At 42.0% G+C, this 25002-nt stretch overlaps 1 protein-coding gene and 1 non-coding gene across 2 annotated transcripts in view; both read right to left on the bottom strand.

The window, feature by feature from the left end:
• PECR (peroxisomal trans-2-enoyl-CoA reductase) overlaps window positions 1-25002 on the bottom strand; it is a 53476-nt gene that overhangs the window by 23713 nt on the left and 4761 nt on the right. Inside the window, exons 2-4 of the mRNA XM_066279426.1 lie at window positions 12674-12807; window positions 11367-11532; window positions 872-953 (exon numbers count right to left, since the gene is read on the bottom strand). Of these exons, the coding sequence (XP_066135523.1) occupies window positions 872-953; window positions 11367-11532; window positions 12674-12807 (382 nt within the window). The remainder of the gene's footprint in view (window positions 1-871; window positions 954-11366; window positions 11533-12673; window positions 12808-25002) is intronic.
• Window positions 10260-10390, bottom strand: LOC136307250 (small nucleolar RNA SNORA38). Its single transcript, XR_010725910.1, has one exon. It is a non-coding gene; the product is annotated as a small nucleolar RNA SNORA38 (small nucleolar RNA).

The following is a 25002-nucleotide window of genomic DNA, read 5'->3' as shown; positions in this document are numbered from 1 at the left end:
GAATCAAAGCTCGTAAAAAATTGGGAAAACTAATTTTTTAAAGACCAGACTAAACTGCTAAACTTATGGTTTTCAAATAGCTTCCTGGCATATTGTTTTTCTACCTGTTCTTTTTGGATGGCCATTTAGACAACTATGAAAGAGCTATCAAGCCAATAGGCTAAATTTGTTTATTGATTTCCTTTTTAAAAAAAATCAGTTTGCAATGTAAAATTTCTCAAAATAAAGTTAAATAAGTCAAATTTCATTATGGAGCAACAATTTAGAAGTTATATCTACAATTAAATAGGACTATTCATGGTTTTCAAATCTAAATTAATATAGGCTAGTTTCATTTCGACACTTCAACAAAAAAGTGATGTCTCCAAACAATAATGAGAAGTTTAGTAATAGCCGGATTAGGGTTATTGAAATAATGCAAGACGTTTATTAAATGTGAATGTCACATAAAAATATTTAGAATAAGCATGCCCCACACTATATGTTAATTAACACATTAATAATCTAAAAGTTTTCATTGAGGCATGCTATATGTTTTTCCTTTGTTGGTAAATCTTACAACCATAATATTAATGGGAATGTTTTGGAAGGATATTTTTAAAGTTGAAATAGGGGAGTGCTAAGTATTGAGATCACAACTTATGAAAAGATAATGATCTTGGTGTATATGAGGTAACCACTGAAAATTCAAATACTGCAGCCAATCTCTTGAAGAAGAAACTGTCACTGCTTTCTCGCTATATAAACCACTTTATGAGAATATACCCCTGAGCCTCCAGGTTTCCAAACAGTCTTTCTGGCATGTGTACAAAAAACTTTTACTAATCGCTATGACAGTGATTGGCAAGAAAAAATATATAAAAATGCTTACGCAAATCCTGGAAATCCACTTTTAACAAGTATAATGATATTGACAATAGATCCTCCATGCTCTCTCATCCAAGAGTTGTGAACTGCAGGAAACAGACAGATGACAATCATATACCATTTTGCTAACCTTTCTCTGATCCCTTGTTCCAGCATGTTGCTCCTGACATATATTTTAAATTTAAATTTACATTTCTTGTTTTATAAAAAGGCTGGCTGAAATAAAATTTACTTGCCATAAAATTCTACTTTATGTGTACAATTTAATAATTCTTTAAAAGAAAACACACACACACACACACACACACAGAATTGTGCAACCATCAACACAATCCAATTTTAGAACATTTCCATCATCCCAAAAAGTTCACTGATGCCCATTAGCAGCCAAATCCATGGCCTTGGCAAAAACTCATTTACTTTCTGTTTCTGTAGGTTTGCCTATTTGGAACATTTCACATAAATGGAATCACACAATATGTGGTCTTTTATGTCTGGTTTCTTAGAATAATGTTTTTGAGATTCATCCATGCTGTAACATGGGCCAACAGTTACTTTTTATTGTGGAATAGTACATATACTCCATTGTTCAGATACACCATATTTTATTTATCCATTCACCAGCTGATGAACATCTGGATTGTTTCCATTTTGAGGTAATTATGAACATACATTTTGATTTCTCTTGGATTAAGAGTAGGACTGCAGAGTCATACGGTAACTCTGTGCGCAGCGTTTTAGAAAACTGCCAAACTGTTTTTCAAACTGTCTCCACAGTTTTACATTCCTACAGGGAAATGCATGCGGACTCCTCTACACATTTACTGTCTGACTTACTGGTTACAGTCCCTCTGGATGTGACTTGTGTCTCACTGAGGTTCTCATTTACATGTCCTGAGGGACCAATGGTGTTGAGCATCTTCTGTTGTGCTTACTAGCCATCATATATGTATACTCTTTGAATGAAGTATCTACTCAAATCCATTCCCCATTTTTTAATTGGGTTGCTTTCTTATTACTGAATTATAAAAGTTCTTCATATATTCTGGATACAAGTTCTTTATGAGATACAGGATTTTGAAGTTTTTTCCCAGACTGTGGTTTATCTTTTCACTTTCTTATGCTGTCTTCTGAGGCAAAAACACATTTGATTTCAAGTCCAGTTTAACAATTTAATATTTTATGCATATTTTGGTATGTTTCATGGTGTTTTTTATACCACTCTTTGCCTAATCTAAGATTAACCCAAGTGTCCATTAGTAGATGAGTGGATAAAAATGTGGTACAGGCCCTGGCTGGTTGGCTCAGTGGTAGAGCGTTGGCCTGGTGTGCAGGAGTCCTGGGTTTGACTCCCGGCCAGGGCACACAGGAGAAGCGTCCATCTGCTTCTCCATCCCTCTCCCTCTCCTTCCTCTCTGTCTCTCTCTTCCCCTCCCACAGCCAAGGCTCCATTGGAGCAAAGTTGGCCCGAGTGCTGAGGATGGCTCCATGGCCTCTGCCTCAGGCACTAGAATGGCTCTGGTCACAACAGAGCAACACCCCAGATGGGCAGAGCATCGCCCCCTGGTGGGCATGCCGGGTGGATCCTGGTCGGGCACATTCCGGAGTCTGACTGCCTCCCCATTTCCAACTTCAGAAAATTACAAAAAAAAAAAAAGTGGTACATTTACACAATGGAATACTATTCAGACACAGAAAAGAAGAAAATCTTACCTTCTGTGACAGCCTGGATGGACCTGAAGAGTATCATGATAAGTGAAATAAGTCAGTCAGAGAAAGACAAGTACCACATGATTTTACTCATAAGTGGAATGGCATGAAGAAAATGGACTAACAAGCAAAACAGAGACACACTGATAAACAGAAAACAGTCTGACAGCTGTCAGGGTGGGGATGAACTCAGTTAGAGGTGGTTAAAGGATTGAGCTAAAAAGGACAAAAAAAAAGACCTCACTAACACAGACCACAGGGTGGTGATTGTTGGAGTGGAGCTGCTGGAGGGTTTAAGGCAGATAATGGGGACAGACAGAGATTTGACTAGCGGGGTGAACACAACACAGTGTACACAAGATGTGGTATTAAGTTGTGCACCGGAAATCTGTGTAATTTTGTAATATAGTGTCATCCCCAATAAATTCAATTTTAAAAAATTAAGAAAAAAAGAGATTTTTCTCCATGTTTGCTTCTAAAATCATAAAATTTTACTTTTTCCCATTAGGTCCATGATCCATTTTGGACTATTAGTTAACTGTTTGTCACTTACGGTGTGAAGTAGGATCATTTTGTACATGGATATCCAACTGTCCCAGTACCATTTGTTGAAAAGATTGTCATTTTCCCATAGAACTGTGTTGGCACCTCTGTAGAAAATCAACTGACCAGAAATATAAGGGTTTATTTTTGGACCCTCAATTCTTTTCCATTTATCTATACATCTGTCCTTATGCCAGTACCATAGTGTTTTCAAATCAAGAAGCAGTATCTTTGAAATTAAGAAATATAAATCCTCCAACTCTCTTCATTTCTAAAATTGTTTTGGCTATTTTGGGTCTTCTACATTTCCATAGATATTTTAAGACCCACTTGTCAATCTTTGCAGAAAATTGATAGAGATTGCATTGAACTTACAGATAAATTTGGGAAGAGCTAGGATCTTAACAACATTGAGACTTCCAATTCAAAAACACAGAATGTCTTCCCATTTACTGAGATCTTCTTTCACTACTCCCAGCAATGTTTTATCACTTTTAGCATACAAGTATTACACTGCGTTGTTAACTTCATTCTTAAATATGGTAGCATTTTTGAAGGCTGATTTCATATGTACACATCCATTCAATTCATACAAGTCAAGACAAGGTTAGAGATCTACCTCAGGAATCACTTCAACAGAAATCTAATTTTTAGAATATAAAGACCAGAGAACAATTTAATACCCATTCCTGTTAGAATCGTAAACAAAAATATGGCTGCCTTCCCACTATACTTAATGCTTTCCTATGAGTTCTGACCAGTTCTTAATATACGACAGATAAAAGGAGGTAAAGTCACTAGAAAAGAAGATATAAAATACAATATTGTTTAATCTAAAATGACGTTTTCACATTGTTGAAACTGAGAAATGTCTTATAAGTAGTGGCTCCCCGCAGTTACAAATAGTACTGTTTTCACATTGTTAACAGTATATAAAGAGATGGTGCATTTCAGAATTGAATGCCTCTTTGACACAGTAAAATATAGTACTTATTTTTAAACAACATCATTGTATTTTTAAAAAACAGAAAAAACTAATGTGACCAACTGTTAAGTAAAGATGAATATCATTAGATAAAGCTACGGGATCAAGTTAAAAAATAATTCTTCTATAAACCAACAACAATCAAGTTGAAAGTTATTGCGGAAATAAAAGGCCTGGCCATAGACATAAAAAATATCTAGGTGCTAGAATGCTGGTCACCAGTTCAAAACCCCGGGCTTGCCTGGTCAAGGCACATATGAAAGTTGATGCTTCCTGCTCCTCCTCAACTTCTCTCTCTTCCCTTTCTAAAAATAAATAAATAAAGTCTTTAAAAATATATATCTACATGTGACCCTAATAAAAAAAAAGAAATATGAGCCCTGGCCAAGTAGCTCAGAGCATAGTCCTAATACACAAAGGTTACAGGTTCGATCCCCAGTCAGTGAACCTACAAGAATCAACCACTAAATGCATAAGTACGTAGAACAACAAATTGTTGTTTCTCTCTTCCCCCTTTAGGCAAATCAATAAAGAAAATATATAGAAAAGTATGAGATCTACATGATCAAAACCACAAACCTTTGTCAAAAGATATAAAAAAAAGAATTTATTAGTGAAAGACATGACAATATGGGAAGACAATATTGAAACATATTAATTATTTCCAAATTATTAAAATGTTTAACACAATTCCAATCAATTTACCGAACGGGATTTTTGAGGAAGAAACGTGAGTTATAAAACTCATCTCAAAGACTATAAGGTCATAAATAGACAAAAAAAAAAGTTTGTAAATGAAGATAAACTAGTACATACCACATCAAATATTTTCAAAATTTATAAAAATATTACTACTAGCTCAAAGAAGGAGAATGTGTTTATTTAAATTACCCTATATACACTTTCTGCTTCTGCTTAAATACTACTATATATTTTACTCTGAAATCATCTTTGTGTTTCTCCCCTGATACTTTTCAGAACATTAGTCTCAAGATATTTGAGATAGTCATGAGACACCAGTCACAAGTCCAGGTTGTTACCTGTACTTCTGACTGACTGGCTATATATCAGAGCTCCCCACAGCCCCCTCCTTGGATATAACAAATTTTCTATACTGGCTCACAGAACTCAAGAAACCGGTTTACTCACAAGATTATCATTTATTACAAATAATGTTAAAGGACATGAACAAACAGCCACGTGATGAGACACATTGGATGAGGTCCAAACAAAGGAACTTCTGTTTGCAGAGCCTGGAGCCCAGAAACATGGCATGTGAAAGGGTTCTGAGTCACCAAGCTGGAAGTGCTCTGAACCCCATCCTTCTGGATTTTTATTTTCATTACACAGGCATAACTGATTAAATCATTGGCCACTGGGGAATGATTCAACTCCAGCTCCTCTCCCCTCTCTGGAACTCAGGGGCAGGACTGGAAGTTCTAACTTCATGGTCGATTTCTTGGCAAACAGCATCCCGTCGTTAGGAGATTTCCAAAAATCACTCATTAACACAAATTCAGCTGCCATTGAAATGGGTTTGTTATAAATAACAGGACACCCATTTCACCTTTATGGCTCTAAAGCAACTTCAAGAACTGAGACTAAGAGATCAAATATAATGTAAGATGCTCTGATTGCTTTTATCAGGGAATTCCAGGGGGTAGGGGTCTGTGAGCCAGGAACTATGGACATAAGATGTATTTATAAATCACAGTATCATGGTCCCTAACACTACGAAACTACAACACTATCTTCACCTATCTGCCTGAACTTTTTATGTGAGGGAGAAAAAACTATTGTGGAAGAAAAAAATTTTTCATCTACCCTTCTAGGTTCTTCTGGTTGGTCTAATAATTAAATCTACAGGAGAGAGATTAACATGAGAAAATAACCAAATTTAATTATATACTGTACATATTGGAATCCCGTATACATGAAAGGCTCCAAGCCAGAAAGCTAAAATGAGGTCTATATGGCACTCTGAGCTAAGGACGAAGCAAGAAGTTACCTTGGGGTTTCAGAAAGGAAAAAAAGTCATTAAAGAGTGGTAAGAAGAGCATATGTTCAAACAGCAAGAAATGGCAGGATAATGGCCACTAAATATAGACCCAACTAGTACGAAAAAGCTGTCTTAGCCAAGTATCAGCACAACTGGTTTGTCACAAAGTCCGCAAAAGAGGCAAATCCTTGGGGTTCCTGGGAAAAGGTTTCTGAAAGTGCCCCATGCTCGGGTGACCTTCACCTCACTGTGCAGCTGTTAGTGCTGCCTCCTTCATTAAATAAATACAAAAACATGCTGACTTCCTCAGGGCTTCCAGTGGGCTGGGTCTGGAAATCATAGACAAGACCAATGAGCCAGACAGAAGGAACCTGAGAAGCCTGTAAAACAAGCACCAAATCCAAACATAATGTCCAAGCACCCTAGTCTCAAATCTCAGTTCCCCCAAACAACTCCAAAGCTCACACCTCTCTGTAGGTCCCTCTCCGCGTCCTCAAAGCCCAGGACACATTCCTAAGAGCCCACCTCAAAACCCATGCACGCTAGAACACTGGGCAGGTTGTAATCTACAGGATGTCCAGAAATACAACCTGGAACTCCAGGAGGGACTAAGGGGCCACACTGAGGAACCTGTCTAGAGAACGAGAGAAGTAACCACGACCCCCAGTCAGGGAGATGATAGGAATAAAGGCAAACTGAGGGCGGTGAAGAAAGAGGACATGTGCAGTAATCAGATGTCTGCCCTGTTATATGGATAGGTCTTAAAAAGTTATCTGGTAATCACTCCTATAACAGGCAAGGCCCCCAGTGTAGATCCTTCTGGATTGTTAAGGAAGGGGTAGAAGTTTCTCCTGAACTCACAGGAGAGTTACCTGTGAAATTACTAAACAAAATAAAAAATTTAAGGATCTAATTGATACAGGGGCAGATATATCCAACATCAGTATTAATTCTTGGCCTCACAATTGGCCCCTTCAAGAGGCTGATATTTCTGTAATCGGCCTAGGCACTGCAAGAGGTTTAAAGCAAAGTGTTAACATTTACTCTTGCTCTGGACCAGATGGTCAGCCTATGACATTACAACCCTGTGTTGCAGAACTTCCTATCAATCTTTAGGGAAGAGATCTTTTAGAAGAGTGGCAAGCAGAAGTTCATTCTCCCATAGCACAGTAAACAAAGCCAGAAAATTATGAAGCAGCAAGGATGTATTCCAGGGAGCGGCACTGGTAAACATCATCAAGGCATTTACCTGCAGGCAAAGCTATAGCTGACAAACTGATTATGCCTGCTCTTACAGAGGCAAGTCAGTTTCATGACTTAACTCATGTTAATGCTTCAGGACTCCATGCTAGATTCCAATTGTCTTGGACGGCAGATGGGCACTTCTCCTATGTGCCCTGACCACAACTCAAAGCGAGGACATCCACATGCTGGGATGACACTCAATCACTAAGCCAACCAGCCAGAGCTAACCTGTGTTTTAAAAATAAAGTTTATACCCTGACCGGTGGTGGCGCAGTGGATAGAGTGTTGATGTGGGACACTGAGGTGCCAGGTTTAAAACCCCGAAGTTGCCAGTTTGAGCACAGGCCACCAGCTTGAGCGTGGGGTCACCGACATGATCCCAGGGTCATTGGCTTGAGCCCAAGGTCATTGGCTTAAGCAAGGGGTCACTGGCTCAGCTTGAGCCCCTCCCTGGGTCAAGGCATGTTCGATAAGCACTCAATGAGCAACTAAAGTGCCACAACAAGTTGATGCTTCTCATCTCTCACTTCCTGTCAGTCTGTCTCTGTCTCTCACAAAAAAATAAAAATAAAATTTACATATAATAATAATTTGCCTTAGTTTCAAGTGTACAGTATAGAGGTTAGACAACTATACACTTTATAAAGTGTTCCTCCTGATATGCCAAGTACCCACCTGACACCATACTTACTGCAATATTATTGACTATATTTCTCCATGCTGTGCATTGCATCCATAACTATCTTGTAATTACCATTCTGTACTTCTTATTCCCTTTACCTTTTCCACACTCACCCAGACCCTTCCTTCTGGCAACCATCAGTCTGTTTTCTGCATCTGAGTCTCTTTCAATTCTGTTTGTTCAAATACTACATTCTTTAGGTTCACATATAAGTGAAATCTTATGGTATTTGTCATTCTCTGACTTATTTCCCGTAGCATAATACTCTCTAGGTACATCCATGGTATTGTAAATGGTAAGATTTCATTCTTTCATATGTTCAACTAATATTCCAATGTATATATGTATCATTGCTTTCTTAATCACTCAGATATTGAGCACTTGGGTTGATTCCATGTCTTGGCTATTGTAAATAACGTGACAGTGAACAAAGAGGCACATATATTCTTTCAAATTAGTGGTTTGGGTTTCTTCAGATAAATGCCCAGAAGTGGAATTGTTTGGTCATAATGCAGATCCATTTTTAATTTTTTGAGGAAAATCCATAATTTTTCCATAGTAGATGCACCAATCCGCATCCCCACCAACAATGCACTAGGGTTCTCTTTGTTCCACATCTTCAATAATATGTTATTTGTTGATTGATTTTTATTTTATGTTTCTATTTTTAGAGGCAGAGAGACAGAAAGGGAGAAAGAAGATGAGAGGCATCAACTCATAGTTGCTTCACTTTAGTTGTTCTCTGGTTGCTTCTCATATTTGCCTTGATGGGGGGCCTCAAGCCTAGCCAGTGACCCCTTACTCAAGGCAGAGACCTTGGGCTTCAAGCCAGAGACATTAAGGCCAAGCCAGCAACCTTGGGATCATATCAATGATCATGTGCACAAGCCAGTGACCTCATGCTCCAGCCAGCAACCCTGAAGTTTTGAACTGGGACCTCAGCATTTCAGATTGCCGCTCTAAGCCACTGAGCCACCACCAATCAGGCTATTTGTTGATTTATTGATGACAGCCAATCTGACAGGTATAATATATCTCACAGTGGTTCTAATTAGCATTTCTCTGATGATTAGTGACAGTGAGCACCTTTTCATGTGTCTGTTGGCCATTTGTATGTTCTCTTAGAGAAGTGTCTATTCAGGTCCTCTGCCCATATTTTAGCTAGACTGATTGCTTTTTGTTGTTGTTCGAGTTCCATATAGATTTTGGATACTAAGCCCATATTTGGCAAATATTTTCTTCCACTCAGTAGGTTGTCTTCTCGCTTTGTTTATGGTTTCCTTTACTTTTTAATTTGACTTAGTCTCATTTTTTCATTTTTTCTTTTGTTTCCCTTACCTAAGAAGATATATTAGGAAAAAAAATATGGCTAGGAAACATATCAGACATTTTGCTCCCTATGTTTTCTTCTAGGAATTTTATGTTTTGAGCCTTACATTTAAGTCTTTATCATTTTAAGGGCATTCTTGGCCCTGGCTGGTTGGTTCAGTGGTAGAGCGTCAGCTTGGCTTGTGGAAGTCCCGGGTTCAATTCCCGGTCAGGGTACACAGGAGAAGCACCCAACTGCTACTCTACCCCTCCCCCTCTAACTTCTATCTCTCTCTTCTCCTCCCCTCCTGTAGTCATGGCTTGATTGAAGCGAGTTGGCCCCAGGCACTGAGGATGACTCCACGGCCTCTACCTCAGGTGCTAAAAAATGGCTCCAGTTGCAAGAGTAAGGGCCCAAGATGGGCAAAGAATCGCCCCCAGTGGGCTGGTCAGGTGGATCCCAGTTAAGGTGCATGTGGGTGTCTCTCTGCCTCCCCACCTCTCACTAAAGTAAAAAAAAAAAAAAAAAAAAAAAAAGGTATTCTTAATATCATATAAAAAGGTGGTCTAATTTAATTCTTCTGCAATTTTCCCAATACTATTTCTTGAATAGTAGACTGTCTTTACCCCACTATATGTTCTTGCCTCCTTTGTCAGCTATTAATTGACCATATAGGTGGAGCTCTATTTCTGGGCTCTCTATTTTATTCCATTGATCTATCTATCTGTTTTTATACCAGTGCCATATTGTTTTGGTTACTGTAGACTTGTCGTATAGTTTGACACTAGCTAGCACAAAAACCTCCAACCACGTTTTCCTTTTCCAAGATTGCTATGGGTATTCAGGGTCTTTTGTGGTTCCATATAAATTTTTGATTTTTTCCAGTTCTGTGAAATATGCCACTAGTATTATTTTTTTTCTATGTGAGATTATTGATCTTAAGCCAGCAGGAAGCAGGCTGGCCCCAGACCTATCCAAGTCCACATTTCTTTTGTTCCAATTCTTACGTGTCCAAAGACAGTGAACCACAGACATGCCTTTGTCAGAGGGTACCATTGGTATTTTGATAGGAATTTTGTTTAACCTACAGATTGCCTTGAATAGTACAAACATCTTAATGATTGAAACATAACCTGTAATTGAAAGACTATGCTATGCTAATTAGTTGTTAGAATGAATGTGAACACTGTCTGGATTATCTCCCTGAAGACCTCACTGAATTAACAGGTCCTTATCACAAATGTAACAGATTTAATCCTTTTAGTTTTTTTCCCCCCCTTTTTCTTTTTTAGAGAGGGAGACAGGCAGGGAGAGTGAGAGGGGGAGGAGAGAGACAAGAAATGTCAATTTGTAGTTGCTTCACTTTAGCTGTTCATTGATTGCTTTCTCATATGTGCCTTGACTGGGGGGCTCGAAATGAACCAGTGACCCCTTGCTTAAGCCAGTGACCTTGGGGTCAAGCTAGCAACCTTGGAATCATGTCAGTGATCTCATGCTTAAGCTGGTGACCATGTTCTCAAGCCAGCACCACTGCATTCAAGCAAGCAAGGCCGCAATCAATCTGGTGACCCCGCACTCAAGCTGGTAGGCCCACACTTAAGCCAAGGAGACTGCTCTAACCAGCAACCTTGGGGTTTAAAACGGGTCCTTCAGTGTCTTAGGCTGATACTTAATCCACTGCACCACCACCAGCAAGCTCAAGTTCTTAAAGCAAAGTAAGTGTGCGAGTTTTCTTTAATTTATGAACAACTTTGTTGCTATAGCGTTGTAGAGATCTTTAATAATTTTCTCATAATAAACTTCTAAAAATAAAATTGTAAGATCAAAATATATCCATATTTATAAATATAACCAAATTACTATCTAGTCATATAGCAATTTACAATTCTGTGCTGTACGGGAGTATTTCAGGGCAGTAAATGTTGATAACATGGAGCTTTCTGAGCCCCCAACAATGTCACTTTCAGGATTAACTATGATCTTTCAACAAAGATGCCTTGGAAGCTGGTGGCACTGGTCAACTTGCCTGCTCTGCACATGTAGAAGGTGCCTGTCAGGTTGGTTTCAATCACAGCATGCCATCCCTTTGAACTGATGTCTTCAGCAGGAGCCATAAACTGACCTCCTCCATTGTTTACCAAGAAATTGATCTTACCATAGATATCCAATGTGGATTGGACCAAATTATTTACCTAAAGAAAAATATTAAAAGTAAACTGGTTAGCCTGACCAAGCCATGGCACAGTGGATAGAGCATCGGACTGGGATGCAGAGGACCCAGGTTCGAAATCCCAAGGTCGCCAGCTTGACCACAGGCTCATCTGGTTTAAACAAGGCTCACCAGCTTGAGCACAGGCTCATCGGGTTTAAACAAGGCTCACCAGCTTGAGCCCAAGGTCACTGGCTTGAGTAAGGGGTCACTCAGTCTGCTGTAGCTCCCTGGTCAAGGCACATATGAGAAAGCAATCAATGAACAACTAAGGTGATGCAAAGAATAATTGATGCTTCTTATCTCTCTCTCTTCCTGTCTGTCTGTCCCTATGTATCCCTCTCTCTGATACTCTGTCTTTGTCAAAAAAAAAAAAAAAAGTAAACTGGTTAGCCTGACCAGGCCATGGCGCAATGGATAGAGCGTTGGACTGGTACATGGAGCACTGAGGTTCGAAACCCCGAGGTTGCCAGCTTGAGTGTGGACTCACCAGCCTGTGCGCAGGGTCGCTGGCTTGAGCATGGAATCATAGACATGACTCCATGGTTGCTGGCTTGAATCCAAAGGTCGCTGGCTTGAAGCCCCAGGTCATTGGCTTGAGCCCAAGGTCACTGGCTTGAGCAAGGGGTCACTCACTCTGCTGTAGCCCCCTCAGTCAAGGCACATATGAGAAAGCAATCAATGACAACTAAGGTGCTGCAATGAAGAACTGATGCTTCTCAACTCTCTCCTTCCTGTCTGTCCCTATCTGTCCCTCTCTCTGACTCTCTCTGTCTCTGTCAAAAAAAAAAAAAAAAAAGTAAAGTGATTAATAACCTAATTTGCTACTTAGACCGATGGTCTGCTCTAGCAGAGCTTACAGTCTCTCACTGTGAATGGTAACTTGAAGACCACAGTACCCACAGATCATAAAGCTAAACTCATCACTTTGCTCCCCCCCACCTTGTCCTTCTCCTGAGGTGACCTACTAAGTATATCATTAGCAGAAGAATCTTCCTCACAGATTCCGCTTCTCTTGAACTCATCTGAGACAGGTAACATAGCAAAACCTGCAGCACAGTCAGGTTTAGGAACCACTATTACAGATTAAAAACGAGTCGGTTATAGAGACACATTTGCCTTACCTCCTCTTCCTTACGGATGTTGCATTTTATGGGAGTGATCCGACACTGGTGGGTGGGGGGCAGGCCGGCCTGCAGTTCGTCTGCAGTAGATTTCAATACATCGAACTTACGGGACGCAATGACCACATTACAGCCTAAGGAGAAAACAGCCAAAGAACAAGTAACTATGCTTTCATCGGTTGTCCAAATCTGAAAAATAACAATGTTTAGCAAATAGTTCATGTGTTCCTGTAAGGTAAATAAATGAGGACTTCTGACTCTGGTCAAGATGGAGTAACAGGAACTGCAACTATCCTTCAGACCAAAAGTACTCTAAATCTGGACAACTATGTAAAACAGTAATTTTCAGGCATTGGACATTGAAGTGTGGAAAAGAAGGGCCCTTAACATGAATAATTTTTGGCAAACTTACTTTCTCTAAAACAAAGAGACTTTTAGCAGAACTTACTTTTTCTGAAATAAGTGACTCCCTATTCTTGGCCTTGAGGCTGGCTTCCCAGACTGTGGCCTTGGACTAGCTTTGCAAAGTAGCAGCTGTTCTCAGAATGTTTCCCTCTGAATTAACCCTATAGATAAACATTGTAAGAAAGCTTGTCTCACTGCTTTGTTTTACTGCTATGCTTTCTCCCCTCCCCATTCCTTAGTCAGCAGGAAATTTTCCCCATAAAAGCCAGCCCCAAACTGTATTCACTGCCACATTGATTTGAACTACTTAGGTTTCCATGCGGTGTTCCAAGTAGCCGGCTAATTAAAGACTCCTAATTTCTTAATTTGGCTAATTGATTGATTATGTGGCAAGACGTCTTATCTCGCTGTTCCGATACAACATATGGAGGCCCAAGCGAGATAAGAGTCCTTTGGACTCATTTGTCTTTTTGTCTGTGCAACGCAGGAGGCCAGCTGACCTCCTCGGCCTGACTGCCCGGAGCAGAAACCCAGCAGGGGAAGCGCCACCTGAGACGTTCCAGGGCCCCACTGGTCTTTTCTGTCTGACCCACAGTCAGCCGTGGACAATCAGCATGCCCATCCACCCATTTGGAGTCATCAAGAAAGCCTCCAGAGATTAGCAGAGCAGATTTTCAATCTGCTCAACCTTAGTCTGTCTGTGGCTTGCTGTCTGTACTATTGTGATCAAGGGTCGGACGCGACTGAGCTCACACAATAGGCTCTCCAGTGCCGAGATGTCGGCGGAGAGTTATCTAGAAGAGGGATCTGTGTGCTCTTGGGAGGACAGTTGCTGGGACTGAGTCCCACCTCCAGCTTCCCAGGACACGTTTGGATTTGCTTCCATATGTTTGCCCTCTGTCTGTTTTGCAGCTTTCGTTTATTTTTACAGGATACCCTAAGAGACATCTCCTGGCTTGGTCCCTCCTCGGGGTTCACCTCCCAGCATTCTTCTCTGGATAGAGGACCTTTATTTTCAAGGGTCCTTCTCTGATTATACTCCTGCCGAGATCTCGTTCTTCGCCTTTGTTTTGCTCTTCTGTCTCTGTGTTGAAAACCCCTGAGTGTGTGAATGAGGAGCTCAGGCACCTGAGCCTGAGTTTCCAGTGTGTGGCTCTCCACGGGCACCCCCTTCCCTTTCTCTCTGAAAGTTCTTTGTCCTTTGGTTCTCCAGGATATGATCTAACAGGGGACATTTTAGAAAGCTGGCACAAACCTCGGTTCTTAATCCCTTTTGTAATCTTAGGGAGTTCTTTTGTACTCATATTGTTTGTAACAATGGGGGAAGGGCAAAGTAAGAGTCAAACTCCTCTTGAGTGTATGCTTAAGAATTTCAAAATTGGATTTTCTGATGATTATGGTGTAAAACTAAGCACGGGGAGACTTCGAACTCTTTGTGAACTGGAAAGGCCATCCTTTGGAGTCAAGTGGCCAAAACAGGGCTCATGAGATCCTAGAGATGTCAGAGCTGTATGGAATGTAATAGCTAAGCCGCTGGGCCACCCAGAGCAGTTCCCATATATAGATCAGTGGAGGGCTCTAGTAGAGAGTCCCCCTCCCTAATTGAAAGGCTGTGCTGTCAGAGACAGTCATTATGTTTTGCTAGCAACAGCCCCAAAATCAGACAAGAAGGTCCCTGTTTTACAAGCTGTTCAGGAAGGTTCAGGATTGCTCCATATCTTCCTCCTCCTGCGGCTCCATCTGCCTTGGAGAAGCCTTAGGCCAGTGATCGGCAAACTCATTAGTCAACAGAGCCAAATATCAACAGTACAACGATTCAAATTTCTTTTGAAGGCCAAATTTTTTAAACTTAAACTATATAGATAGGTAGGTACATTCCTTATCAAGGTAGCACCCACAGGTGGCATTTTGTGGAATAGCCACAATCAAGGGGCCAAAGAGCCACATGTGGCTCCAAGCCATGGTTTGCCGACCAAGGCCTTAGGCTATAACAGAATTGTTGGAATCTGTGCTGTATACACATTGCCCCACCTGGGTGGGACGAGTGCCAGCAGCTTTTAGTCACTTTGTTTACTACTGAAGAGAGAGAAAGAAGAAAATCAGAGGCTAGAAAAGCTGTCATACTGGAGAGAAACAGCTCTGAGGAGGACAATCAGGGCCACCTTGATAAGGTGTTCCCCATTGTCCGGCCTAAATGGGACCCCAACACTACTGCGGGACAGGAAGCTTTGAACATTTTTCACCAGTTTCTGTTAGCTGAAATCAGGGGAGCTGCTAAGAAACCCATGAATCTGTCTACGGTGTCGGAGGTTATCCAGGGCCCCCAGGAAACTCCCTCAGCTTTCTTAGAGAGACTGCAAGAAGCTGACAGGGTCTACACACCTCTAGACCCTAAAGCACCGGAGAATGCTAGGACAGTTAACTTAGTTTTCATGTCACAGTCCACTCCAGATATCAGGAGGAAGCTACAAAAATTAGAAGGCTTCCCAGGAACAGTAATTTCCCAATTGTTAGAAATAGCTCAGAAAGTTTGTAATAACAGAGACACCCTCAAGGAGAAACAGACTAAGAAAATAACAAAGGTAGTTGTAGCTGTTTTAGAACACCAGAATAAGAAGAAAAGGAAGCCTAAGTTAAGCAGAACTCAGTGTGCTTATTATAAAGGACATTGGAAGAAAGACTGTCCAAAGCTGAAAGGAAACTTACAGCAGACCCCAAGAATCCTTAATCTAAAGGAGGACAGACGGGGCCAGGGCTCCGTACCTGTTAGCCTTTACAAGTAGGAGGCTACCCGGTAGACTTCCTCACTAGCAACAGAGCTTCTCACTCTGTTCTCACTGCCCTCCTCCTCAGCCTGCTCTCAGGGGAGCAAGTACTCATATTAGAAGACTGTTAGAAGCTGGTATTCTTGTTCCTTGCCAATCCCAGTGGAATACTCCTTTACTGCCTGTCCAGGAGCCAGGCACCAAAGACTGTCGTCCAGTCCAGGACTTACAGGAGGTAAATAAACAGGTTGAGACAATGCAGCCAACTGTGCCTAACCCCTACACACTTTAAGCCTGTTGTCACCGGACTTGAAATTTTACAGTCTTAGATTTGAAAGATGCTTTCTTCAGTATTCCCCTGGCCCCTGTAAATCAGCCCATCTTTGCCTTCGAGTGGAATGACCCAGAGGCAGGCATTTCAGGACAACTACCCTGGGCCAGATTACCACACGGCTTCAAGAATTCACTGCCCTCTTCGATGAGGCACTACATCAGGACCTGCTCACCTTCCGCCAGGAACATCCGGGGTGCACGCTGCTGCAGTACGTAGATGATCTGCTTCTAGCTGCGGAAACGGAGGTGAGCTGCTGCACAGCCACTGCGGGACTTTTACAAACACTGCAGACTCTGGGGTACCGGGTGTCAGCTAAGAAGGCACAGCTCTGCACCTCCAAGGTGACTTACCTAGGCTACCACATTGAGCCAGGGAAGTGTACTCTCTCCTCCAGTCATATAGAAGCAATCCTTCAAATCCCAACCCCCACTAGCAGGAAACAAGTTTGAGAATTTCTCGAGGCAGTTGGATACTGCAGGTTGTGGATCCCTAGGTTTGCAGAGATAGCCAAGCCTTTATAATCCTGTACAGCAGGAACCCAAGAGTTAATTTGGACAGATAAAGAACAAGAAGCTTTTGAAACCTGCAAGAAGGCCCTCACTGAGGCCCCTGCCCTGGCTTTGCCAGACATTACCAAGCCCTTCCAGCTCTTTGTTCACGAAAGCAAGGGAATAATAGCAAAGGAGGTTTTGACTGAAACTTTAGGGCCATGGAGCAGGCCTATTGCCTACCTCTCTAAGCGGCTAGACCCTGTTGCATCTAGATGGCCAAACTGTCTCCGAGCCATAGCAGCCACTGCCATACCAGTGAAGGAGGCAGATAAACTAACCATGGGGCAAAAACTGTTCCTGACAGCCCCACATGCAGTGGAGACTTTGCTTAGAGGAACTCCAGAAAGGTGGATGTCTAAGGCTAAGATCACGCAGTATCAAGCCCTGCTCATAGATCAGCCTCGCATTGAGTTTGTCCAGATGAAGGCCATCAACCCAGCAAGCCTGATGCCTGACGAAGAACTAAGCATCCCCTTACATGACTGCTCTGAAGTGTTAGACTCTGTTCAAACTGCAAGACCAGACCTTACTGACGTACCTCTATCTAATGCAGAAGTACAGCTATTCACTGATGGCAGCAGTTTTGTCCTAGATAGGGTTCAAAATGCTGGAGCGGCTGTAGTAACTCCTGATGAGACCATATGGGCCCAAGCCTTGCCCCATGGGACCTCAGCTCAGTGGGCAGAACTTATCGCTCTCACCCAGGCGTTGAGGTGGGTCTTTTAAAAGAAAGAAGATCAATGTTTACACTGACAGTAGGTATGCTTTTGCTATTGTCCATGTTCACCCAGCAGTCTATAAGAAGAGAGGATTCCTAACATCTGCTGGTAAGGACATTAGAAACAAAGAAGAGATTTTAGCTTTACTAGAAGCTATTGATACTTGGTTGCCGGAAACTGGAGCACTTACTCATTGCCCAGGACACCAGAAAGGGGACTCAATAGAGGAAAAAGGAAATCCGGCAGCAGATAAGGCAGCCAAAGAAGTCGCTCTAAAACCAATAGGGCCTTTGGAAATCTTAGTGACTTTACCAGAAAGCTTATTGCTAGAGACACCTCTTTATAGCCAATTAGAGGAGCTTTCCTAGGAAAACATTAGGAAATAGATTTCACTGAGATAAAGCCGCCAGCACAGGGATAAAAGTATCTATTAGTTGTTTTTTTGTTGTTTTTTTTTTTGCATTTTTCTGAAGCTGGAAACAGGGAGAGACAGTCAGACAGACTCCCGCATGCGCCCGACCGGGATCCACCCGGCACGCCCACCAGGGGGCGACGCTCTGCCCATCCTGGGCGTCGCCATGTTGCGACCCTCCTGGGTGTCGCCATGTTGCGACCAGAGCCACTCTAGCGCCTGGGGCAGAGGCCACAGAGCCATACCCAGCGCCCGGGCCATCTTTGCTCCAATGGAGCCTTGGCTGCGGGAGGGGAAGAGAGAGACAGAGAGGAAGGCGCGGCGGAGGGGTGGAGAAGCAAATGGGCGCTTCTCCTATGTGCCCTGGCCGGAATCGAACCCGGGTCCTCCGCACGCTAGGCCGACACTCTACCGCTGAGCCAACCGGCCAGGGCCTCTATTAGTTTTTATTGACACCTTTTCAGGATAGGTAGAAACTTTCCCTACCAGAAATGAGACCATAATAACAGGTATTAAGAAAGTGCTGTATAAAATGATTCCCAGATTTAGCTTGCCCATGAGTATTAGGTCTAACAAAGGGCCTGCATTTGTATCTAAGGTCTCACAGCTAGTAGGAAAGGCACTCAACATTAATTAGAAATTACATTGTGCTTACAGGCCTCAGAGTTCAGTTCATTCTTTCAACTTGTCCCAAGCTCTTAAGTCCTAACTAAATTCATTTTAGAAACTGGTGAAAACTGGACTGACTTACTCCCCCTAGTTTTGCTAGAAGCTAAATACACCCCCTACTTGAAAAAATTCACCCCGCATAGAATTGTATTAGGCAGGGCGACACCCCATCTCCCTAGACTCCCTTGAAGACCCCCTCAGAGATGAAGATGGTGCAAATGGATCCCACCAACCCCTGTAAGTTGACCCTGAGAAGGACGACGTGCCCTGCTCCAGGCACAAACCAGAAGCTGGCTGGTCTGCATATGACAGAAGCTTGAGGAGTCTCGCTGGGGGATTTCTTTATAATTAAACTTTGGGAAGGGGGGGGGAGCTCGGGTCGGGGGAAGGCCAGAGCAAGTCATCTTAAGATTTGATGCATGTGCTGCTGTGAGTCATAGAGAAGGGGGGTGTAGGTCCCTTCGCTAAAAAAAAAGCTGCAAGGTAAATAAAATATATATATACTCATAGCTACCCCTGTAAAGTAACCTATAAATATTAATCATGTGTCCAACAAGCTACTCAGAGGGAGGACACCACCAAAAAAAAGCAAAAAAGCATATTTTAAAAGAAAATTACTTATTACTAACAAGTTGTCACTGAAGGTTAAGATCTTTAAAATTAAGAGGTCTAATTAAAAAGGAATTGTATAGTTTTGATAATAGAAGGTATAAATGTATTTTTAAGAAAAGAGAAAAAGTATGTTGTTATGAAAGCTAGTTATTTCTGAATAGATAAGAAAGTTCATGAAAGCTAAGGATTTATGTAAGTTGCAGAAGGTTTGTGCAGGTTGTAAGCGGTTTGTACAAAGAAGAAAAAAGTAATAGGTTTAGGGAATAAAATAAGCCTCTACTATATACTCTAGCAAATGTTATGCCTCAAGTTTATTTCTATAAAGGAAATAGTTTTACAAAATAGAAGAGGCTTAAATTTACTTTTCCTTCAACAAGGTAGCTTATGTACAGCATTAAGAGAAACTTGTTTCTATGCTGATAATTCCAGTGTAATTAAAGAAAACCTATCTTTGGTCAGGGCATACATAGAAAAGAGAAGAAAAGAATTTGAACAGTCAGAGAATTAGTTCCAAAGAATGTTTAATTAGTCACCATAGCTTTTGTCTGCAGCAATTGGTCCTCTTACTTTAATTTTAACTTGTTTGATAGTAGGACATTTAATTAATTCTATAACAAGGTTTTTTCAAGAAAGGCTAAAGTCTATCAAATTAATAGTAATAAAAAATCAATACACACCAATACATGAGGATAGCAACAAAAACAACAATGAATCAATGATTTGATTAAAATTTAATTAAAACCAGTAGGGAATAAACTGTGGAAAAGAAAGGCCCTTAACATGAATAATTTTTGGCAAACTTACTTTCTCTAAAACAAAGAGACTTTTAGCAGAACTTATTTTTTCTGAAAGTAAGTGACTCCCTATTCTTGGCCTTGAGGCTGGTTTACCAGACTGTGGCCTTGGACTAGCTTTGCAAAGTAGCAGCTGTTCTCAGAATGTTTCCCTCTGAATTAACCCTATAGATAATAAACATTGTAAGAAAGCTTGTCTCACTGCTTTGTTTTACTGCTATGCTTTCTCCCCTCCCCATTCCTTAGTCAGTATGTAATTTTCCCTACAAAAGCCAGCACCAAACTGTATTCAGTGCCACATTGATTTGAATAAGTTAGGTTTCCATGCAGTCCAAGTAACTGGCTAATTAAAGACTCCTCATTTCTTAATTTGGCTAATTGATTGATTATGTGGCAAGAGGTCTTATCTCGCTGTTCTGATACAACAGACATAAGGTGGCGCTGGACAGTGACCTCAGAGACTGGAAACAAGCGTGTGAGCTCTACGATTACTCCTGCTTGCTGCCTAAAGAGTGACGACAGCATAAGGCGGGGTCCCCAAACCTTTTACACAGGGGGCCAGTTCACGGTCCCTCAGACCGTTGGAGGGCCGGACTATAAAAAAACTATGAACAAATCCCTATGCACACTGCACATATCTTATTTTAAAGTAAAAAAACAAAACGGGAACAAATATATTTAAAATAAAGAACAAGTAAATTTAAATCAACAAACTGACCAGTATTTCAATGGGAACTATGGGCCTGCTTTTGGCTAATGAGATGGTCAATGTGCTCCTCTCACTGACCACCAATGAAAGAGGTGCCCCTTCTGGAATTGCGGCCGGATAAATGGCCTCAAGGGGCTGCATGCGGCCCGCGAGCCATAGTTTGGGGACCCCTGGCATAAGGAGAAGGAACCTATTCGAGTCCAGTAGTCCCCTGGTTGTAAAAACAAAGCTAGAAGTTTGGGGAGGCCACTCTGACTAGCTTACATAGGGCACAGAGAGAAAAGAGGTCCAGAGAACAAGAACTCCAGAAATCTGCTGAGTTCCCGCAAATTCTTAGCTGTATACACTTATCAGAGCATGGGAGTAAGGAAACCATCTGAGTCTAGAGAATAAAGGACCCAAAATGGGCAGAAAGAACACAGGCTGGCACTCACCAGGCCCTGGAAATAATGTTCCTGCTGGTGAAGCCCTTCACAGAGCACTGGAGTGAAGTACTCACGAGGATAAGCCCTCAGTAGGAAGCAAAATTAGTCAGACTAAAGGTTACTCAGGTCACTGGTTAACATTAAGCAATCCTCTTTTAAAGTATCAAGCCATACAAAAATAAATAAATAAGACAAAAAAGAAAAAACAAACAATAAAAGTATCAAAGTATTTCAAGTTACTTAACTGCAACACAAAACAAAGCTCAAGAATACCAATAAGAATATAAAAAGAGCCTGACCAGGCGGAGGCACAGTGGATAGGGCATCAGACTGGGATGCAGAGGACCCAGGTTCGAGACCCCGAGGTCGCCAGCTTGAGCGCGGGCTCATCTGGTTTGAGCAAAAAGCCCACCAGCTTGAACCCAAAGTCGCTGGCTCCAGCAGGGGGTTACTCCTTCTGCTGAAGGCCCGCGGTCAAGGCACATATGGGAGGGCAGTCAATGAACAACTGAGGTGTTGCAATGCGCAATGAAGAACTAATGATTGATGCTTCTCATCTCTCTCTGTTCCTGTCTGTCTGTCCCTGTCTATTGCTCTCTCTGACTCACTCTCTGTCTCTATAAAAATAAAATAAATAAATAAAATTAAAAAAAAAAAGAATATAAAAAGAACAAGCACCCAGCAAGGTAAAAGTCAAAATGTCTGGCATGCAACAAAAAACTGTCAGGCCTGCAAAGGAACAGAAAATACAAACCATAATGAGGAGGAAAGTCAATTAATAAAAACACACCCAGGCCTGACCAGGTGGTGGCGCAGTGGATAGAGCGTCGGACTGGGATGTGGAGGACCCAGGTTCGAGACCCCGAGGTCGCCAGCTTGAGCGCGGGCTCATCTGGTTTGAGCAAAGCTCACCAGCTTGGACCCAAGGTTGCTGGCTTGAGCAAGGGCTTACTTCGTCTGCTGAAGGCCCATGGTCAAGGCACATATGAGAAAGCAATCAATGAACAACTAAAGTGCCACAAAGAAAAACTGATGATTGATGCTTCTCATCTCTCTGCATTTCTGTCTGTCTGTCCCTATCTATCCCTCTCTCTGACTCTCACTCTGTCTCTGTAAAAATAAATAAATAAATAAATAAATAAATAAATAAATAAATGATAAAGCACACCCAGGAAGGACACTAATGATCTAATAAGCCGGTGATAAAGAGAAAGATTTTTTTAAAGCCTGTGGAAAAGAACACATTAAAGAGATAAAAAGCCCTGGCCGGTTGGCTCAGTGGTAGAGCGTCGGCCTGGCGTGCAGGGGACCTGGGTTTGAATCCCGGCCAGGGCACATAGGAGAAGCGCCCATTTGCTTCTCCACCCCACCCCTCCTTCCTCTCTGTCTCTCTCTTCCCCTCCCGCAGCCAAGGCTCCATTGGAGCAAAGATGGCCCCGGGCACTGGGGATGGCTCCTTGGCCTCTGCCCCAGGCGCTAGAGTGGCTCTGGTCGCGGCAGAGCAGAGCAACACCCCGGAGGGGCAGAGCATCGCCCCCTGGTGGGCAGAGCTTCGCCTCTGGTGGGCGTGCCGGGTGGATCCCAGTCAGGCGCATGCGGGAGTCTGTCTGTCTCTCCCCATTTCCAGCTTCAGGAAAAAAAAAAAAAAAAGAGACAAAAAAAGGACAGACTTCTTTTCAGAAACAAATCAAGCCAGGAATCAGTGGAACATTTTGCAGGTGGTGCAGAATTATCCACCCCTCAAATTCAGGTCACATACGCAATGTACTCAAAATATTGAGACGGGTGCTTGGAGACTGAGAAAGGTTTATTTCATCTGGCCAAAGCGAGAGGACAGAAGAGCAAAATCTCCCCAGTAAAGAAAAGACAGGGAGGTTTTTTGCAGCTAGGGAGTAAGGGAGGGGGAGTTTCAGGGAACTGAGAGAGAAGGCTAAGGTTCTTCCATCACAAGTAACCCTTTCTGGTATTATAGTCCTTAAGGCCTGGGAGTTATCATCTTCTGCTTGACAAAGAACAGTACATTAGTAACACAAAGCCACACTGTGAGAACCAGAGGTGCTGGACTGAAAACCAAGATTCTCTACAATATCTCATAAGTGTGCATCAGTAACCCAATCTTTAAGGCAAAAAGCAGAAACTAGCTATCTTTGGACTATCGTCATTGTTTATGCTACCATTGTTTTGTGCATAACTAGCTATATTTTTTATTATCTTAAGCAAAGTGTCTTTTATTTATTTATTCATTTACGTTTATTGAATTCATTGGGTTGACATTCATAAAATCATATAGGTTTTAGGCGTACAATTCTATAATATATCATCTATGTGTTATATTTCTGTTTATTACCCCAAGGCAAGTCTCCTTCCATTACCGTTCACACCTCGTCTACCTCTTCCACTTCCCCTACCCTTTTCCTTCTTGTAATCCCTTACTGTTGTCTGTCTCTAAGTTTTATTTAAAAAAAAATTTTTTTTTCAGAGACAGAGAGTCAGAGTGAGGGCTAGACAGGGACAGACAGGAACTAAGAGATGAGAAGCATCAATCATTAGTTTTTCGTTGCACGTTGCAACACCTTAGTTGTTCATTGATTGCTTTCTCATATGTGCCTTGACCGTGGGCCTTCAGCAGACCAAGTAACTCCTTGCTCGAGCCAGTGACCTTGGGCTCAAGCTGGTGAGCTTTTGCTCAAACCAGATGAGCCCGCGCTCAAGCTGGCGACCTCGGGGTCTCGAACCTGGGTCTTCCACATCCCAGTCCAACGCTCTATCCACTGTGCCACTGCCTGGTCAGGCTAAGTGTTATTTTTAATTCAAGCAAAATGCCTTTTAACCATTTCTCAGGGCACCTGCTTTACAGGATGTAAAGCCAGTATCCACAGCCACCATCACAGCTGCCTGGCCCATGCAGGTTCGCATTGGATTCGGACAGACGGTAAAAAAACAACGGAGTCAAGAACTGGTGGGCCATCATCTTTAATCCTAGCTTGCACCCGGTGGGCAAGTAAAAACACACACTGGGCTCCAAAACCCACTCATTCAGTGCTCACAAAGCTACTGACTTATCCGAGTTTCCTAGAATCAAAGGTTTCTAGCTCACCAGACTTATTCACCTCTATTCCTCATCTCCTTCCTTCTCCTCGCACAAATTCTGCACAAACTGGCTTCTCACTTAACACTCTGCCATCTTGGCTGCTTCTCCTGGTCTCCTCCATGTGGCCTCTCTCTGCTCTCTGCTGTCTCCTCTAATGCTAATCTCAGGAACCAAGAGAGAGCAAGCTCCCGGTCTTCCCCACTTTATAGTGTAGAAATCAAAACCTTTAATCCAATATACAAAATAGGGAAGTCTCTAATACAAAGTCACTTATCTGGAGCATGGTAGGATTGCACCACTCCACATCAAAAAGGGTGGGAAAGGCTTAATCCCAAAACCAAGCCCCAGGCTACAAGGATCCTGCCTGCCCATAGCCTGCCTCTAACACACATTAATATCACCTGGGCGACGGGCTTCCATGTGTGCAGTGCCATTTTTAACAAAGTGAGCATAACGTATTTTATCTGCCCAACACAGGAAATCCTTCAGAACATGACTAACATACTTCCTTTATCTTTGACCATGAGCTACATGACAACCAAAGCAATTGAAATATTTAGTTAAAAGCTTATTACTATATCCTAATTAAGAATTAAATTATTTATTTCTAGCTGCCAAAAATACTAGGGACATTAAAATCACAAGGAGCTCAGCTACAAAAGTACTTCGGGCCAGGTGGTAAGGAATAGTGATTACGCACCTGGAAATTTTAACCTTGTGAAAACAAGTTTCAAACCTGATGTCAAAATAAAGACTTGTATACATATCCCCCCAAATCCCCTTCCCCTGGTAACCACTTCACTTGCACTTTTAAAAAACAACAACTACTTTTCAAATCTATGG

Source organism: Saccopteryx bilineata, chromosome 5 (genome assembly GCF_036850765.1).
Source record: "Saccopteryx bilineata isolate mSacBil1 chromosome 5, mSacBil1_pri_phased_curated, whole genome shotgun sequence".
In the NCBI taxonomy this organism is placed as follows: Eukaryota; Metazoa; Chordata; class Mammalia; order Chiroptera; family Emballonuridae; genus Saccopteryx; species Saccopteryx bilineata.
The sequence above is the reverse complement of the archived record's forward strand: the minus strand, read 5'-3'. Positions and strand labels throughout refer to the sequence as shown.